This window comes from Aotus nancymaae, unplaced genomic scaffold (genome assembly GCF_030222135.1).
Source record: "Aotus nancymaae isolate 86718 unplaced genomic scaffold, 86718_ANA_hifiasm-v0.15.2.pri h1tg000006l, whole genome shotgun sequence".
Lineage (NCBI taxonomy): Eukaryota > Metazoa > Chordata > Mammalia > Primates > Aotidae > Aotus > Aotus nancymaae.
Genome location: NW_026988417.1, coordinates 15,457,628 through 15,478,289, shown reverse-complemented (window position 1 = coordinate 15,478,289; position 20,662 = coordinate 15,457,628). Strand labels below are relative to the sequence as shown.

The window sequence follows — 20,662 nt, the reverse complement described above, 5'->3', positions numbered from 1 at the left end:
ACTGTTATAAAGCTCCATTTCCTTTGCCCACCCCATGTGGCAGTTCTACATTGACTTCCAGACAGCTCTCTCCTTCCACTGTTGTTTGGTGGTGGTATGTGCTAGTAGTATATGCTCTCCATTTAGATCCCCGAGGAACAGTTTACCATGCATCAGGTACCAAATTTTCCCTTTTCTAAGGACTAATTTTGTCATCTTTGTGAATCTAAAGCTACAGTAAATAGTAAAGAAATACACATTATAGGATCTTCTGAAATTCCCTGGTATATTTAAATTCTAATTTAGAAAGATAAAGATCACTTATATACTTAATTATTAATTTATTCCATCTGTTTTGAGTACTTTCTTTGTTCCAAGAAGGCACTTTTGCAGGGCAGAGTATGGAGATAAACAGGACTCACACCTAGCTTAGAAGATATCAAATCCGTAAGTTATTAAAATACAGGATACAAAGTGACAAATCCTTTTAAGTAGTGTAAATAAAATGTGAAGAATTTAGAGAAGGGAAAGTGTGCTTAGATAACAGACCTGGGAAAAGGATCCAGGAAGGAAAAAGGAGGAGGTTTTGTTGTATGGGCCTTGTAGGATGGGGTAGGTATGCTAGAAAGATCCAGAAGTGGAAAATTGTTAAGTGTGGGCAGGAAACCACCAACACATTCTGGAAAGATAGACTGGCCAACCTAGGCAATGTGGCAAAATGCTGTCTTTACAAAAAATACAAAAATTAGCCAGGAGTGGTAGTGCACGCCTGTGGTCCTAGTTACTTGAGAGGCTGAGGAGGAAGGATCCCTTGAGCCCGAGATGCAGAGGGTGCTGTGAGCTAAGATCATGCAACAGAGTGAGACCCTGTCTCAAAAAAAAAAAGAGGAAAAAAAAAGAGATAGACTGGATCCAGTTACGTTGAATGATCGGGCTAGAGAGTTTAGAGTTGAGTCTGTGGAAGGAGATTATTAAATATGTTTTTCTTAGGAGTGCTTAACCATATAGACCAGAAAAGCTGGCTAACAGCGGTTTAAACAAGTAGGAAACTTTTTTTTTTTAACAAGTCTAGAACAAAGAGGTCTCAATTGTTCCAGCAGATTAATGAAGCTGTCATGGACCCAAGTCCTTTTCATCTTTCTATTTTACTGTCCTTGGCAAACTGGCTTTGGGTCCTCTTGCTTGTTGTCTTCTAGTAGAAGGACTTTAGCTGCAACCTCAGCATTACATCATTATAAACAGAAAGAAATGGGGTGGGCTTTGCCACCTTTTTGACTATGCCTTTTATAAAGAATGGAATGTTTTCCCAGATGTAGCCTAGAATTCTTCCATTTCTGTCTTACTGTCCAAACTGAGTTACATAGCCATCTCCAGCTGCAGAGGAGGCTAGGACAGTGAATATTATGCTTTTCCAACAAACAGAGAAAAGAACTGAGAATGGTTATAGGGTTAGCCATCCCTCAGAACTTTCCTTTTGGAAAATTCGTATAGTCATATTCAACATGGACTGGAAATGAAACAAGCAAGGAGAGCTCAAGATCCTTCTATGAATATAGTTAATATATAATTTAATTCTACAATTAAAATTCTAATTTAATTCTACAATTATATAATTTAATTCTTCAGATTAAAATCTTTATTTGATTTATTTATTCCCTCTCGAAATATTTATTCCTTGTGTTAAATATGTCAGATGTATATTGTGATTATCATGAAGCCTGACTTTTCTTTCATAATTCTGTGCTTTTTGGCAGTTCATTATTTTATTATTACCGCGCCTTGTACATTATGGTTATTTAATACATTTTTCTAAAAATTAAATTCAACTACTTAGTCTTAAATGGAACTACTTGGTGTTCTTGTGAATGTAGCAAATTTTTATAAGCCTTCAATTTGTCAGATTGAAAGTGAAAGTATTGATATATTATTATTACTAGGCATAGACTATTACTGTTGAAGGGGAGAAGGGTTACTGTCATACAGGGGAATGATTTGCCATCAAGCATCAACAACCTTAGCTTCTTATCTTGGGTCTGTTTGTAATAGCTGAGGCCTGATCAAGGCATCAAACCTCTCTTGAGTTTTACTTTCTTCATCTATGATTAGAAGGTTGGACCTAGGTCATCTCAAGAGGTCTAATAGTGCATTATTCATATGAGTTTGCCTATGAGGAATGGTGAGGGCAAATGGGAAGATTTAAATGTCTAGTAGAGTAACTTAGTTTTGCCTTTTTGAGGGTAGTGGCGGGGTTAACATTCAGGAAAAAATAATCCAGAAGTTCATTTCAAATGAATGGACTTAAAATGTCATATAAAGCCTTTTTGTTATATGTCAGTTTGAGGTATATGTTAAGAAAACGTAATGACTATTGTTTATTCTTTATTTCAGTAAAACATTCCTGGGCTTTCATTGTGAAACTAATAGAGGGTACTTACTCAGACTGATATTTGTGGCAGTGTTTTCTTGGCCATCCTACTCAGTTTCTGATTTCATGAAAACATGTTTAGAGAATCATCCCTCTAAATTCTTCTCATGACGCAGCTCTTGCTGGTGACACACCCTTGTGCAGATTTCCTACTCCATCCCACCCCCAGCTGGGAAGCAGGAAAGCCAGTGGGGATCCACACGTCTCAGAATCTCAGCAGCCTTGGCTTGTGCTTCTCCCCTTCTCTCCGAGGCTTGTCACACCCTGCTTGTGGTGGTGATGACCACAGCTTCCACATTCTTTCTGCAACTGTCTTATCATTCTTAATTTTCTCAGGGGAGGTTGGGCATGTGAGAGCAAAGCCTTTAGGCCTCTACCACATTTATTGATGTATTTAAAAGATAATTTTTGAACTTGGCACCGTGGGACCATGTTTATCTTTGTGAATCGATCACTTATTTCTCTCATTTCAGCTTTGGAAACAGTCTTAAATCTCTCTTCTGTGTCTTTCCATTGTCCTGTATCAAGCTGCTGTGGTCATTCAGTGATGGCTCTTCTCCTTCTGAACTGTCCTCTCTGCTCAGTGCGGCCTGCTCTGGTGCTGTGTGCTGACCACTCCCGAGAAAGTTGATCTGATCCTATATAAAAGGTGTAGGATCAAAGCCTAGAGCAGCAGCTAAGACCTCTGTTCCTTAGGTGATGCTCCGCCTTGCCCTGGGACCCTGAGAGCACTCTTGCTTTGCTGCATCATTCCAGCCCCTCAGCAGGAGGGCCACAACCCTGTCTAAGCCCTGTCTATAGCAAGCAAAATAATAGTTCCTACCTGGTAGGTTGTTGTGAGGATTAAGTAAGTTAATGTTGGTCATGTGCTTAGAATATAACATTATTCAACATGGATTGCAAATATGAGAAGCAAGAAAGTCTCAAGATCATTAAATTAAAATCTTCAATTTATTTCTTTTCCATGGCTACATATGCTTACGTAATCTTGCTTATCATAAGAGAACCTGGCTCATGGTAATCCCTTTGTTAGCCATCTACTAGAATATAGACTTGCCGGGGCATGAATTTTTTAAGTTAGATGATTAAAATGATTGATTGTAGGGATGACCTTGAATCTGCAGTAATTACTTTCAAAGTCAGTCATTTGTATTCTTGTTGATATCCTGTTCCCCTTGACATTCTACTCCTAATTGATCCCTACATGTAGGTTTATTGAGAACTTCTTCATTCTCAGCAGAGATTTATCAAAAGTACATGTTTTAAAATAATCTGTTTAATTAATCATCTTCAGGTACCTCTTTAAAACAAAAAGCTATTAGTGAAAATAATCAAAGGACAAGGATACCTTGGAACCTAAGAAAAATACAATTTGAGCTCCTTAGCAAAGAACTGAACATGATTTTTATGCCTCTTGTAATGGTTATATCCGAGCCTCTCCGCCAGGAGGCTACTCACGTTGCACCTGTGCACTCTTCCCTTTGTTTGGAATTCTGTCCTCTTTACACTACCTGGCAAAATCTAGTGCCCATCTTCTTGCCTCTGTGGGACATCCCTGCTATCTCTTGCTCCTCCTTCCCTGTAGTGTGCATGCCTCTTTTCCCCCACACCAAAACACACACACTTTACAGACCTAAGCTCATCACCTGTGTTTCCAGAGCACATCTTCATCTGGCACTTACTGCACAGTTTGTTTCAAGCTCACTGGGTTGTGACTTCCCAAGAGAAGATGTCTTTCCTCCCAGTGCAGTGTTAAGCAAGATCTGATCTCTGCTTTTACAGGAGTAGATCCAGAGCTTTAGCAAAAGCTTTATAAAACTGAAACTAGGCCTCTTTACTCTTATTTTCTACACTTCAGACCAGAGATCCTCTACTAGCAGGTGATATTTGGTGGTTGTGGTGGAGGAGATGGTATTCAGAATTTCCAGAAGATGGTTAGTGTAATTCAAGGAGGTATATTGCAGAATTGTTATGCTTCTTTCATTTTAGCCATAACATTTCATTCATTTTGAAATTTCAAATGGTGCTAAAAGGGCAGGAGATTTTTGTCAAAGGGAAATATAGGGTTTTTTTTTTTCTTGTTTTTTTTTTTTAATTGCATTTTAGGTTTTGGGGTACATGTGAAAAACATGCAAGGTTGTTGCATAGGTGCATACGTGGCAGTGTGATTTGCTGCCTCCCTCCCCTTCACCTATATCTGGCATTACTCCCCATGCTATCCCTGCCCAACTCCCCACCCCCCCGCTGTCCCCCCTCCCCCCCAACAGACCCCCATGTATAGTGCTCCCCTCCCTGTGTCCATGTGTTCTCCTTGTTCAACACCCGCCTATGAGTGAGAACATGTAGTGTTTGATTTTGTGTTCTTGTGTCAGTTTGCTGAGAATGATGGTTTCCAGGTTCATCCATGTCCCTACAAAGGACGTGAACTCCTCGTTTTTAATGGCTGCATAATATTCCATGGTGTGTATGTGCCACATTTTTCCTGTCCAGTCTTTCATCGATGGGCATTTGGGCTGGTTCCAGGTCTTTGCTATTGTAAACTGTGCTGCAATGAACATTCGTGTGCGTGTGTCCTTATAGTAGAACAATTTATAATCCTTTGGATATATGCCCAGTAATGGGATTGCTGGGTCAAATGGAATTTCTATTTCTAGGTCCTTGAGGAATCGCCACACTGTTTTCCACAGTGGTTGAACTAATTTACATTCCCACCAACAGTGTAAAAGTGTTCCTATTTCTCCACATCCTCTCCAGCATCTGTTTTCTCCAGATTTTTTAATGATTGCCTTTCTAACTGGCGTGAGATGGTATCTCAATGTAGTTTTGATTTGCATTTCTCTAATGACCAGTGATGATGAGCATTTTTTCATATGTTTGTTGGCCTCATGTATGTCTTCTTTTGTAAAGTATCTGTTCATATCCTTTGCCCATTTTTGAATGGGCTTGTTTTTTTCTTGTAAATCTTTTTTAGCTCGTTGTAAATTCTAGATATCAGCCCTTAGACGGGTAGGCTGCAAAAATTTTTTCCCATTCTGTTGGGAAAAAAACACTCTATTGACTGTTTCTTTTGCCGTGCAGAAGCTGTGGAGTTTGATTAGGTCCCATTTGTCTATTTTGGCTTTTGTTGCCAATGCTTTTGGTGTTTTGGTCATAAAGTCCTTGCCTACGCCTATGTCCTGAATGGTTTTGCCTAGGTTTCCTTCTAGGATTTTTATGGTGTTAGGTCTTATGTTTAAGTCTTTAATCCATCTGGAGTCAATTTTAGTGTAAGGTGTCAGGAAGGGGTCGAGTTTCTGCTTTCTGCATATGGCTAGCCAGTTTTCCCAACACCACTTATTGAACAAGGAATCCTTTCCCCATTGCTTGTTTTTATCAGGTTTGTCAAAGATCGGGTGGTCGTAGATATGTTGTGTCGCCTCCGACGCCTCTGTTCTGTTCCATTGGTCTATATCTCTGTTTTGGTACCAGTACCATGCTGTTTTGATTACTGTAGCCTTGTAGTAGAGTTTGATGTCCGGTAGTGTGATGCCTCCTGCTTTGTTCTTTTTGCTTAGAATTGACTTGGCTATGCGGGCTCTCTTTTGGTTCCATATGAAGTTTAAGGTGGTTTTTTCCAGTTCTGTGAGGAAGGTCATTGGTAGCTTGATGGGGATAGCGTTGAATCTGTAAATTACTTTGGGCAGTATGGCCATTTTCACGATATTAATTCTTCCTAACCATGAACATGGAATGTTTCTCCATCTGTTTGTGTCCTCTCTTATTTCGTTGAGCAGTGGTTTGTAGTTCTCCTTGAAGAGGTCCTTTACGTTCCTTGTTAGTTGTATTCCTAGGTATTTTATTCTCTTTGTAGCAATTGTGAATGGCAGTTCGTTCTTGATTTGGCTCTCTTTAAGTCTGTTATTGGTGTATAGGAATGCTTGTGATTTTTGCACATTGATTTTGTATCCTGAGACTTTGCTGAAGTTGCTTATCGGTTTCAGGAGATTTTGGGCTGAGGTGATAGGGTCTTCTAGATATACAATCATGTTGTCTGCAAATAGAGACAATTTGACTTCCTCCTTTCCTAATTGAATACCCTTTATTTCTTTTTCTTGTCTGATTGCTCTGGCTAGAACTTCTAGTACTATATTGAATAGGAGTGGTGAGAGAGGGCATCCTTGTCTAGTGCCAGATTTCAAAGGGAATGCTTCCAGTTTTTGCCCATTCAGTATGATATTGACTGTCGGTTTGTCATAAATAGCTTTTATTATTTTGAGATACGTTCCGTCGATACCTAGTTTATTGAGAGTTTTTAGCATAAAGGGCTGTTGAATTTTGTCGAAGGCCTTCTCTGCATCAATTGAGATAATCATGTGGTTTTTGTTTTTGGTTCTGTTTATGTGGTGAATTACATTTATAGACTTGCGTATATTGAACCAGCCTTGCATCCCCGGGATGAATCCTACTTGATCATGGTGGATAAGCTTTTTGATGTGCTGTTGTAATCGGCTTGCCAGTATTTTATTGAAGATTTTTGCATCTATGTTCATCATGGATATTGGCCTGTAGTTTTCTTTTTTTGTTGAGTCCCTGCCGGGTTTTGGTATTAGGATGATGTTGGTCTCATAAAATGATTTGGGAAGGATTCCCTCTTTTTGGATTATTTGGAATAGTTTCAGTAGGAATGGTACCAGTTCCTCCTTGTATGTCTGGTAGAATTCGGCTGTGAACCCATCTGGGCCTGGGCTTTTTTCGGGTGGTAGGCTCTTAATTGCTGCCTCGACTTCAGACCTTGTTATTGGTCTATTCAGCGTTTCGACTTCTTCCTGGTTTAGGCATGGGAGGAGGCTACTGTCCAGGAATTTATCCGTTTCTTCCAGGTTTTCTAATTTATGTGCATAGAGTTGTTTGTAATAATCTTTGATGATGGTTTGAATTTCTGTGGCATCTGTGGTGATATCCCCTTTATCATTTTTTATTGCATCTATTTGGTTATTCTCTCTTTTCTTTTTTATTAGTCTGGCTAGTGATCTGTCTATTTTGTTGATCTTTTGGAAAAACCAGCTCCTGGATTTACTGATTTTTTGTAGGGTTTTTCATGTCTCTATCTCCTTCAATTCTGCTTTGATCTTAGTTATTTCTTGTCTTCTGCTAGGTTTTGAGTTTTTTTGATCTTGCTCCTCTAGCTCTTTCAATTTTGACGATAGGGTGTCAGTTTTAGTTCTCTCCTTTCTTCTCATGTGGGCACTTATTGCTATATATTTTCCTCTAGAGACTGCTTTAAATGTGTCCCAGAGATTCTGGTATGTGGTGTCTTCGTTCTCGTTGGTTTCGAAGAACATCTTTATTTCTGCCTTCATTTCAGTGTTTATCCAGTCAACATTCAGGAGAAAGTTGTTCATTTTCCATGAGGCTGTGCGGATCTGGGTTGACTTCTGAATTCTGAGTTCTAACTTGATTGCACTGTGGTCTGAGAGACTGTTTGTTATGGTTTCCGTTCTTTTGCATTTGCTGAGGAGTGATTTACTTCCAATTATGTGGTCAATTTTAGAGTAGGTGTGATGTGGTGCTGAGAATGATGTATATTCTGTGGATTTGTGGTGGAGAGTTCTGTAAATGTCTATTAGGTTTGCTTGTTCCAGGTCTGAGTTCAAGTCCTGGATATCCTTATTAATTTTCTGTCTCGTTTATCTGTCTAATATTGACAATGGTGTGTTGAAGTCTCCCACTATTATTGTGTGGGAGTCTAAGTCTCTTTGCAAGTCTTTAAGAACTTGCCTTATGTATCTGGGTGCTCCTGTATTAGGTGCATATATATTTAGGATCGTTAGCTCTTCTTGTTACATTGATCCTTTTACCATTATGTAATGTCCCTCTTTGTCTCTTTTGATCTTTGTTGCTTTAAAGTCTATTTTATCAGAGATGAGAATTGCAACTCCTGCTTTTTTTTGCTCTCCATTTGCTTGGTAAATCTTCCTCCATCCCTTTATTTTGAGCCTTTGTGTATCCTTGCTTGTGAGGTGGGTTTCCTGGATACAGCACACTGATGGGTTTTGGCTTTTTATCCAATTTGCCAGTCTGTGTCTTTTGATTGGGGCATTTAGTCCATTTACATTTAGGGTTAATATTGTTATGTGTGAATTTGATCCTGTCATTTTGATGCTAGCTGGCTGTTTTGCCCATTGGTTGATGCAGATTCTTCATTGTGTTGCTGCTCTCTACCATTTCGTGCATTTTTGGAGTGGCTGGTGCTGGTTGTTTTTTTCTATGTGTAGTGTCTCCTTCAGGAGCTCTTGTAAAGCTGGTCTAGTGGTGATGAAATCTGTGAGTACTTGCTTGTTCACAAAGGATTTTATTTTTCCTTCACTTATGAAGCTTAGTTTGGCTGGATATGAAATTCTGGGTTGAAAGTTCTTTTCTTTAAGGATGTTGAATATCGGCCCCCACTCTCTTCTGGCCTGTAGGGTTTCTGCTGAGAGATCTGCTGTGAGTCTGATGGGTTTCCCTTTGTGGGTAACCCGACCTTTCTCTCTGGCTGCCCTTAGTATTTTCTCCTTCATTTCAACCCTGGTGAATCTGATGATTCTGTGCCTTGGGGTTGCTCTTCTAGAGGAATATCTTTGTGGTGTTCTCTGTATTTCCTGGACCTGAATATTGGCCTGCCTTGCTAGGTTGGGGAAGTTTTCCTGGATAATATCCTGAAGAGTATTTTCCAGCTTGGATGCATTCTCTTCGTCACATTCAGGTACACCTATCAAACGTAGATTAGGTCTTTTCACGTAGTCCCATATTTCTTGTTGACTCTGTTCATTCCTTTTTACCTTGTTTTCTCTAATCTTCCCTTCTCGTTTTATTTCATTGAGTTGATCTTCGACTTCTGATATCCTTTCTTCTGCTTTGTCAATTCGGCTGTTGAAACTTGTGAATGCTTCCCGAAGTTCTCATGTTGTGTTTTTCAGCTCCATCAATTCACTCAGATTCCTCTCTAAGTTGTCCATTCTCATTAGCATTTCATCAAGTCTTTTTTCAAGGTTCTTAGTTTCTTTGCATTGGGTTAGAACATGTTCTTTTAGCTCACGGAAGTTTCTTATTATCCATTTTCTGAAAGCTGATTCTGTCATTTCATCACACTCATTCTCCGTCCAGTCTTGTTCCCGTGCTGGTGAGGAGTTATGCTGCCTTGTAGGAGGAGAGGTGTTCTGGTTTTGGGTGTTTTCATCCTTTTTACGCTGGTTTCTTCCCATCTTTGTGGATTTATCCGCCTATTGACTTTGTAGTTGCTGTCTTTCTGATTTTGGTAATTTTAAGTCTGCAGCAGCTGAACTCTTAAACCCCCTTTTCTTCCCCCCAGGTGTTCTGGCCCAGGGAGTTAGGGCTTTATGCTTTTCAGCTGTGTTGCTACCGTTTTCCCTGCCCACAAGGTGGCAGTCTAGTCACACTCAGCCTGCAGAGGCTTCGCTGAGCTGCTGTGGGCTCCGCCCAGCTTCCCTGTGAGCTTCCCTGCAGTCCTGTTTATATGGGTGTAGTTAGAACTGCTTCTGCTATGCTGGCCCGCCCCTGTAGTGATGGAGTCTCTGTAGTGGCGGGTTGTCTTGGTTACGGCAAATTGCCCCGGGAACTGCAGGGTGTTTCCCAATGGAGGACGCCCCTCCCCCACAGAGCTGGACCGTCCCGGGTTCAGCCGTGTTTCCAGTGGTGCCCTCTTTGCCCGGGAATCTCTTGGCTTGCCTCCTTGCCTCAGCTCCCCTTGCTGGCCCAGAGGGGACACAGTCTCGTTCACTTTGCTCAAGGAGCCGCTGCTCCCCGCCCCCGGTACAGGCCTAGCGGCTGCTCCGGTCCAACCAGCGGCGCTGGGAACCCGTGGAGCTTCTCCGCCTGTGAATCTCCTGGTCTGTGGGCAGTTAAAATCCGCTGCCCTGTGTGCCGCTGCGTCAGCCGAAGCAGCGGCTCTGAGATTCGTGGCACGCCCTTGCCCGGGGGTCTCCTGACTTGACTCCCTGCTTCAGCTCCCCTTGCTGGCTCAGAGGGAATTCTGTCTCTCGCTCTGCATAAGAAACTGCTGCCCCCCGCCTCAGGGCATAGGCTGAGCGGCCACGCCGCTCAAACCAGCGGCGCTGGCGACCCGTGGGTCTTCTCCTCCTGTGAATCTCCTGCTCTGTGGGCAGTAAAAATCCGTCTGGAAATGCAGCGTCCACTCACCCTCTGCGCCTTCTCTCGGAGCTGCAATCCCGACTTCCTCCTAAGCGGCCATCTTGGATCGTCTCCGGTTTTTTTTTTTTTAAAAGGTGAAGAAACCCTGCCTCATTCCCCACAGAAAGAGGCTGCCATTTTTATTTGTTTGTTTCTTTTGAGACAGGTATTTTTCAAATGCTAAGAGCAGTACTAGTAGGTTCAAAATAAATATGATAAGAGCAGATTGTAAAAATTTTCACAAGTGAATGTTTTGTTTACTTACAATATCACAGGATAATTTTCATTTTGTAATTTCCTTAACATTAAAGTTCAGATGTTAAAAACTTATGTTAAACCTTATTTTAAAATATGTATAATGGTAAATCCAGTGGTGAGTGAGACTAGAAGGATGAATGAAAGTGTCATTAGTAGAAATAGTGTTTCAGTTTTCTGCAGACTGAGTGAAGTCCTGGCTCTGCCTCTACCACTCAGTAACTCAGGCCAACTTCTTGTCTTACTGCAGCGTGTGGGTGGTACTGGACTGCGGCCATGCACAGGCAGGCCCCAAGCCCAGCACCTGGCCAGTGCCTGGTTGCATTGCCCAGAACCTGTAGAAGGCTTCTCAAGTCCTTCCAGACAAGCTCTCTCAGAGACAGAAAGGCTGGAACATTTCTGTCCTTTGATTGTTTTCACTTATAATTTTTTATTTTAAAGAGGTCTCCGAAGATTAGTAATTAAGCAGAAGATTATATTGAAACATGTACATTTTGGTAAGTCTCTGCTGAGAATGAATTTTAGAGAATATTTTAAAATTGTATATCTGTGGTTTGTAACTCAGTACTTTTAATTCAGTTTTGTACAAAGAACTTCCCAGTGTGTTCCCACCCATAAACTCTTGTGCAAAGCTTTCTGTAGTCAGTTTGAACTGAACTGTCTTCACTGCCTTGGAAGCTGCCTAGGAGGGAACTGAATTTCAACCTGGCTGCCTATCTGGGACCTGATTTTCAGGCTGAGTTGCCACTTTTTAGTGGATCACAAATTTAGTGAGAGCAGCAGCATTGTTTCTTTTTATAAGGAAAATAGAAAATAGCCTGTATTTCATAGAAGGGAAGTATTATTTTCATGAAGCTTTTCTTTTTTTTAGTGTGTTTACAAACCTGTGCATAGGAATTGCATTGTAAAGTATGTTTCTAACTGTGGATTTTGGTCAAAATTTGATCCTCTTGTTTGGACAATGAGCTTCTTTACAAGACTTTTACCTTGTTAAAGAAGGGAACATATATTTTATTCATCTGTCACAGTCTCTGCCACATAAGAGTTGTTCAATAAAGTGATTGAAGGAGGGATAAAGGTACAAATCCGAGAATAAGCCCTGGAAAGGTTTTCACGGAAGGCTTTGTGTAGCATTTTATCTTCCATCCCTGGGAAATGCTTGTCAGTCACAGAATGGAAAACAGCTAAAAGTCTCTTACTCTAGTGTATAATTTCTTCTTGAAGTATTTTCATTATGTTTTGGTACTTTCCCATATTTTGCTTTTCTGATTTGTGTTATATGTGTAATTACCAGTTTAAGGAGATGAGATATTCATTATAAGTTTTCCCTATAAAGATTTGATACATGTCAAGTTAGATAAGGTGAAATGAGACTGGAATGGCAGGACTGCGGAAGAAAAAATGGGAAAATGGGAAGAGAGAGTGATGAGGAGCTGATGTTCGAGGTGTGGGTGTCAACTAATAGGAAAGATTGTTACCTCTGATTTAAACTGTCATAGTCCAAAATTACTGTGCTGCTTTCATTTCAATCACAACATTGTGTCTATTTTGAAATTTCAAATAGCATTTAAAGAAGGGCAGGAAATTTTTAAATGACATATGGTACCAATTCATTACTTTATAGTCACACCTTGTATATTTTTTTGTTTTAATTTTTATCTTAATTTTTGTGATTACATAGTAGGTGTATGTATTTATGGGCTACAATGAGATGTTTTGATACAGATATGCAATGCGTAATAATCACATCATATAAAATGGGGTATCCATCCCTTAAGCATTTATCTGTTGTGTCACAAGCAATCCATTTTTACTCTTTTAGTTATTTTAAAATGTACAGTTAAATTATTATTGACTATAGTCACCCTGTTATGCCATCAAATACTCTGGTTTTTTTTTTTTGCACTCATTAACCATCCCCACCCCTACCACTCTTCCCAGCCTCTGGTAACCATTCTTCTACTCTGTTTCCATGAGTTCAGTTGTTTTGATTTTTAGAACCCAGGAATAAGTGAGAACATGCAGTGCTTGGCTTATTTCACTTAGTATAATGGCCTCCAGTTTTAGCCATGTTTTTGCAAATGAAGGATCTCATTCTTTTTTATGACACCTTGCATGTTTAAGGGGAAATTTTTATTAGCCATTATTTAAGAGTGCTTCAATACATTATAGTTATTTGGTCCAAATAAGAAGGAAATAATAATTACCTATTTTACCAAGATACAGTATAGATTAATTGAAGGTGTAAAAGTATACATTCTAATTAACAATGTATATTCAAAGCTTTTAATTCTTGATAACATTTTTAGAGCTAGCAATAAATCTAAATATGTAAATTGTTTGTCTTTTATAAGTTTGAGTCATTAAATTCCTATTATTCCTGCATTTTTTATTTTATTTTATTTTATTTTTTTTGAGATGGAGTTTCGCTCTTGTTACCCAGGCTGGAGTGCAGTGGCGCAATCTCGGCTCACCACAACCTCCGCCTCCTGGATTCGAGCAATTCTCCTGCCTCAGCCTCCTGAGTAGCTGGGATTACAGGCACGCGCCACCATGCCCAGCTAATTTTTTGTATTTTTAGTAGAGACGGGGTTTCTCCATGTTGACCAGGATGGTCTCGATCTCTCGACCTTGTGATCCACCCGCCTCAGCCTCCCAAAGTGCTGGGATTACAGGCGTGAGCCACTGCGCCCAGCTTATTCCTGCATTTTTAATGATACTAGGCGAATTGGCAAGACAAGTTAGCACAAAGAAGCTACCTTAACTCTTATGCCTTGTAAAAATAGGAAGATTTTTTTGCTTTGCTAAAATTTTTTCAAAGAGGGAGTGTATAGGGCCTGACTGGGACTTCAATCCCAAGGCCTTGGGCAAACATTTGGCCTTCAGAGCCTGGTTTCCTCTTGTGTCAAGTAGTGATGATAATAGCTATCTCAGAGAGCTGTTAGGAGGGCTGATTAGTAAGTGCTTACCACCACACCTTGAATACCTTAAACACAAGAGACTTCTTTGCACAGTGCCTTCAAATTCCTGGGTCATCGTGTAAATTCAGTGAGTTACACAAGTATAAAATCCTCCCGCATGGAGTCAGGCTCACACTACACACAACATGAGTTTCTTTATATCCTTCAGGGTGAATGTTTTCAGGATTACACCTTGTTTACTTTTTAAGGAAATTCTTATTTTCATATGTAAGGAATTTCAAAGAATACTGTGTTTTATGAGAAAGCATAACATTAGAACAATAGGTACCTTAATTGAGTCACGTTTCCAAACTCTGAAAAGCATTTCTGTGGCTTTTCTTTTGTATCGTGTATTCTCATACTGTGAATGATTTCTTTTCACCCATTTGAAATTTCTTTAGATTGTAGCCACTTGTTTCCTTCCATTCGAATGTGGAGGTCTAACATAGTCACAGGCCAAGTCTAACATAGTCACGGGGCCAAAACAGTGTGAGCAGACCATTGCCTTGTCCACCGAGTTTATGTGACTGTTTTAACATGTGAAGGGGAAGGTCTATTAGACTTGTGTTGCTGTTGTTTACTGTAAACAATACTAATACACATTCCACCAGGCCAGAAAAAGGTGGCTGTGCTTTTTATTTTTAGGAGAGGGTGTTTGTCTTCATGATTGCTTTCTGCCTCAGCATTCCCACACATGCTTCCCTTACCTGTAAATCTTCCTTCCTCTTCCTGCCTCTGCACCCGCTTCTGCCCAGTCCACCCTCTCTGCGTAGCATACAGCCCTCATCTTCTCAGATGTCTCAAGGGCCTCCTCTCCTGTGGGCCTTTTTCTGACTCTCTCCAAGTTAGTTTGGCCTTTGGGCCTCTTCTGTTTCCTGTGTACTAGGTCTGATGTGGCAGCTGTTTGACAGTGCACTGGCCTACCTGCTGGTGTTTCTTTTCTTTTTTTGCTCTGTCACCCAGGCTGGAGTGCAGTGGCATGATCTCGGCTCACTGCAGCCTCTGCCTCCCACACTCTGGCGATCCTCCCGCCTCAGTCTCCAGACTAACTGGGACTACAGGTGTCTGCCACCACAACCAGCTAATTTTTGTATTTTTAGTAGGGATGGGGTTGCCCACGTTACCTAGGCTGGTCTCAAACTCTTGGACTCAAGCAATCCTTCTGCCTTGATGTCCCAAAGTGTTGGGGTTACAGGTGTGTGCAACTGTACCTGGCCCTGCTGGTGTTTCTTGTGCTCAAATATAAATAAGCTTACTGAGGACAGGAACCACTGGCTGGTGTCCTCTTTGTCTTTGTGCCTGCTGGGCTAAGCATGTTACTTGGCCATATTACCAGCTTCATAGATGTTGTTAGAATGAATAATATGTTCATCCTGAGTGAGAAAGACAACCACACACTCTCCCTCTCAGCATCCTGCATACACACTAACGTTCCTTCTGGGGAATTGGGTTTCTGGCAGTTTCTGCCCTCAGCACTGAACCAGCAGTTCACTCACAAGGAGGGAAAGACTTCTCAGTGACAAGAGAGTGATAGAAGAGGACCATGAACCCGACATGGACCTTGCTCAGCTTCCTGTTGCACTGCTTTGTGTGTAAGACAGAAAACATTCAACACTGGGACTCTACTCTAATATACCACATGTAACTTAGTAGTTTGGCATCGTAATTTTATTGCTGTTTATAATGAGTCTAAATTGTTGAAAACAAAAAAGGGCCTATATATTCAGATTTTAAAATGTGGCATATATATGTATAGCTTATTTTTAAGATATTTTTATCCAAAATTAATAAAAATGTATTCTTTCATTTAAAGACGTATGTATTAGTTTACTAGGGCTGCTATGACAAAGTACCATAGACTGGGTGGTTTAAACAACAGATATTTATTATCTTGCGGTTCTGGAAGCTGGAAGTCTGCGATCAAGTGTCAGTGGGGTAGTTTTCTTCTGAGGCTTCTTCTTGGCTTTCAGATGGCCACCTTCTCCCTCAGTCTTCATATCATCTTTCCTCTGTCTGTACCTGTGTCCAGATTTCCTCTTTTATAAGGACTCCAGTATATTGGATTAGGGCCCACCCTAAATGACCTTTTTTTCTTTTTAAACTTAAATTACCTCTTTAAAGGCACTGTCCCAGCACAGTTGTATTCTGAGGTACCAACACAGGAACTTGATAGGGGACACAGTTCAGCCTGTAACGGTGTGAATTTTAACTAATCTGTGGAGGTAGGGCACTTTGTTGACTAAAGATACATGGAGTGCTGTGGTGAGGGCATATGTATCATACCATATTTATGTGTCAGACATATAGAAAGTCACCTTTCTTAAAATGAATAGCTGAGTTTGTTAACCTAGGGGTGGCTACTTGGCCAAGTCATCAAAAGACTTTTACCCTCCTTCTGTGAAATACAGTCCTAAACTTAACAAGTAAGAGTGTGTAATGTTACCACAAAAAGAAAGGGTATGGCAAGTACTCAAGAAAGAAGGAAAAATAATAAACACTAAGAGGCTGGTCCTGGGATTAAGAATAATGCCTTCTGAGTGCAGCAAGTTTCAGTGCACATGAAATTGTGTTAAAGTTAGTGATGAATTTGCATATTTTTAACATAAACAGTATTGTAACTCAATATATATTCCACTCTTTCCCATCAGTGAAGCACTCTAAATAGGAATAGTAAAATTATGAGGAATAAAGATTTTCTATATTATCTTTAGAGCTTGAGGAAGCACTCAGAAAGCCACATCAGATGATGTGTCATTAACTATGGTCCAGGACAACTTGTTTTTGAGTAATTTCTTCTGTGAGCGGTAAACCAAAGGCTCTGTAAAGTACAGACTCACTCTTTGAAGAGTAGAACTATTAATTTGTTATTCCCAGGGCTGTTTTAAGAACTTAAGTTTTTATAATGTTTAGAAATTCTGATTTTTCAAAATTTTCATCTACAAGTATTTTAAAAATACTTTTTTTTTTCTTCTCTCCTTGTTAAAATTCAGCTGATGGTTTTTGGAATCTTTCTGTGCCTGGATGCGTTTTTGTATGTGTTCACCCTGCTTCCTTTAAGAGTTTTCCTGGCACTATTCAGGCTCCTCACTTTGCCTTGCTATGGCTTAAGGTAAGTTTAAGATCATTAACTATTGTAAATGTATAGTATTTCATTATTTTTAATACTTGTGATGGTTGCAGAGTAAGGATAATTTATACAGTTTCATCCACACTTTGGCCCTTCATGCATAAAATAATTGTTTATCTTTTTGATGGATATGATATAATATGTTTATATAATATTATACTTTTTATATGCTTTTTTTTTTTTTTTTTCAGAATTGTTTTGAACCAAAACTTTGCTGTAGCCAGTAAAATAATGTTAATGCTAGAGGCTGTGTACCAGTGTAGAAAGGACCTGGGACTATAAGTCAAAGACCTACTTACCATGTTCCTAACTCACCTGTGCCTTTTTTTCCGCCAAGTCCTTGGGCCTCTTAGGCATCATCTGTATAAAGGACAGGGTTGTAGGCTGAAGTGGTAAAGGAATCTCCTCAGGAGCTCTTACTACAGGGGTTCCTCCTCCATTTCATTTGAGAATCATTGTTATAATGGTCTATGGAGCCTTAGTTACTGGTTGTAAACAAGACTCTGATCCCTGAGAGTGGAAAAACTCTCAGGGATCATTGTCCCCACTGGGAGGATCAGACAGCCCGACCCCACATTGACTAGCTTGTGAGCTGTGTGCAACTGCCTGACTTCTCTAAGTGTGCTTCCCCCTCAGCCAAAAGGGACTATTGAGAGCTCAGCATCTTTGACCACAAAGATTGGAAGATGTTAAAGTAATAGCCAGCATAGTGCCTGGCTCATAGTAGACCAGAGCAGATAATCAGTTTTCTTCTTTTTCTTCTCTATCAAAGCTGAGAATAGTAAAGTGAAGGTGTTAAGCTTACATGAAACTTTATGCTTTATTGTTCTGGAGGTTAAAAGGAAGTTTGGCTTTTACAGTTTTCTTCCTTTGTACAGTTACGCCAGTGTGTCTCTATTCTGTATATAGTCACTCTTTACAACATTTTTATTTAGTTCTTAGCAGAGATGTCCAGGTTACATTTCTGACATGCATCACTTTTCTAAATACATTGCGTTCTGGGAAAATTCTAAAATAGACAATAACTTGTGAGACTTCATTGAACTATGGTGACTGTTCCATGGTATTTAAAATATATAATTAATAAAATAATTTAGCCATAGCAATTGAGTTAAAAGTTAGTCACCAATATACACAATTATATGTTTTTTTTAAAAAGACTAAAGCCATGGGAGATTCTTTTTTAAAGTCGTAAATGAGCATATACTTAATATTTAGTAACACATATAGTCATTTTAAAAATAAGACTCAATCCATTTTGATAGAAATTCCTCCTAGTAAATTGGAATAATTTAATGATTATGATGATCACATTATGAAGGGATTGAGAATTCTTGTTTTGCAAGATTACATGGAGTAAAAGAATTATAAAAATTCAGCTCCTGTCATTGTTATATGTTCTATTCTGTAACTTACTTGCCTTCCAGGATAACAGTGAATTAATGCTACGTATTTTATTAATCACAAGTTAATCAAATGGGATGATAGTTATAGGAATTTAGTCATTTGCTTTAAGGTATTTCTAGTACATGTTTTATTCCTTTAGGAGAAGTTTTAAGAAGGCCTTATTACTAACAAACCTTTTTAAATGTATTTTAAAAGCACGGCACATTAATACTAACAAAGCCTAACCACAATAAACTATTTTCCTTTATCACTATTGGGAGCTTCATAATATCATGGCATTTTAGTTCATTTTCAGAAGACCAAAATACAATCTAAAATAACATTACTAAATACACATCTTTATTTGGAACTACATAAAGTGAATAGATACATGCACGTTTAGATAAAGTCAAGTAAAACACATGACATAAAATTACTAATATTGTTGGGTGTGGTGCCTCATGCCTGTAGTCTCAGCACTTTGAGAGGCCAAGGTAGGAGGATTGCTAGAGGCCAGGAGTTCAAGACGAGCCTGGGCAAAATAGTAAGACCTTGTCTCTATAAAAAATAACAAAAAATTAGGCAGACATGGTGGCACATGTCTGTGGTCCCAGCTACTCCAGAGGCTGAGAAGTTGAAGAATCACTTGACCCTGAGAAATCAAGACTGCGGTGAGCCATGATTACGCCACTGCACTCCAGCCTGGGCGATGGAATGAGACCCTGTCTCAAGTAAAAAAAGAGAATAACTAATACTATGTAGGGCTTTTCACATCTACATTATGAGCTACATTACTTTTTAGTTATTCTTTGATCAACAATGTGGGGCAAGTTTGTGCTCTAGCCATCTTTATGTGGATGGCTTTTAAAGACATGTCCTGTTCTCAGTGGCTGTTGGCACAATGTGATAAAACATTAAAATGATAGATAAGCTAATGACTATCTTCCTCCTGGAGTGGTTCCTTCTTTGGGCATTGGTTAGCACACATATGAGGTATACTAAGTAACAGTGGTGATTTGCCAGTGATCCCAAGGGCCTCTCTTTAGGGACACTTATTTGAAGATCCATCTTGTTATATTGTACAGACATCTAAAACTGTGCTGCACTCAGTTCATTTCTGTGTAACTCCTGTTACATGGGGGAACAGGGCACATAAAATAGCATTAGAAGAGTCTTTTCTAGACCAGCACGGTGGTACACACTTGTCATCCCAGAACTTTGGGAGGCCGAGGTGGGAGGGTAGCTTGAGGCCAGGAGTTAAGACTAGCCTGGGCAACATAATGAGACCCTGTCTCTACAAAAAAATAAAAAAATTAGCCGGGTGTGGTGGCAGACACATGTAGTCCCAGCTACTTGGGAGGCTGAGGTGGGAGGATTCCTTGAGCCCAGGAATTTGAGGCTGCTGTGAGCTATGATTCTACCACTGTATTCCATCCTGGATGACAGAGCAAGACTCTGTCTCAAAAAAGAAAAAAAAGTCTTAAAATGTTTGTTCTGGAAACTAAAAGATGTTGCAGGGAGTTGGGAAATCTTAAATCCTCTGCCACTATTCACTTTTATGAATGGTTAATGATCCCTAGCTCCAACCTTTTTCAGATATTTTAAGATTTTTTTGTAGCATATAAGATGATTGCTTTCTTACATTAGTTTGAAATACTTTGAATCTAAATTAGTTTGAGTAGCATTTGAAAATAAGATGTTTTCTATTTTCAAAGTTTTATAGCTAAAATGACACTAGAGGGCAGCCTGTTACACTATTTAAGACTCCATTGAGGATTTCCTCTGCAAACAGTTCTTACTATTTCTGCTTTGGATTAACTGAAAAATTAATTTCATGCTATCACTAATACTTATATGTATAAAAACATGAAATGCAGTTAAAATTATATAACAGTTTCAGCAATTTTAAATGATAGGAGTTTAAACGAAACTTAAATTTTCATTTAAAGTTTAAATGAAACAGAGTTTCAACAATTTTAAATGCTTTGAGGATAGGCCAAATTACACAGAATATGAAAATACTGCCTTAATGTCTTAGTGCCTTAAGTATGCTTTGTTAAAATTGAGTAATTTGTGCTTATAGTAATATAGGTTGCAATTTTATTTTCTTTGAGCAATTTAGAAAATATCTCTTTGAGTGTTATTTTTAAAGTCACAAAACTTGAAATATTTGATAAGGTCAAAGTTATATTAAAGCTATTGCTAATTTTAAGTCTAAGACCTTTCAAATAATTTAGGAATATAAAAATATTTTTTAGGTTTACCAAATGATTATTTAGAAGTAGCCAGATTCTGCCTTCTTATAGCTTTTCTTCCAATGTTTTCTACTTCCATTAAAGATTATTTGATTTGTCTTGCCTG

At 39.3% G+C, this 20,662-nt stretch overlaps 1 protein-coding gene across 1 annotated transcript in view; it reads left to right on the top strand.

The window, feature by feature from the left end:
- The window catches only part of TAPT1 (transmembrane anterior posterior transformation 1), a 74,667-nt gene that overhangs the window by 16,855 nt on the left and 37,150 nt on the right, over positions 1-20,662 (top strand). Inside the window, exon 3 of the mRNA XM_021668212.2 lies at positions 16,779-16,897. Coding sequence (XP_021523887.2) covers positions 16,779-16,897 — 119 coding nt within the window. The remainder of the gene's footprint in view (positions 1-16,778; positions 16,898-20,662) is intronic.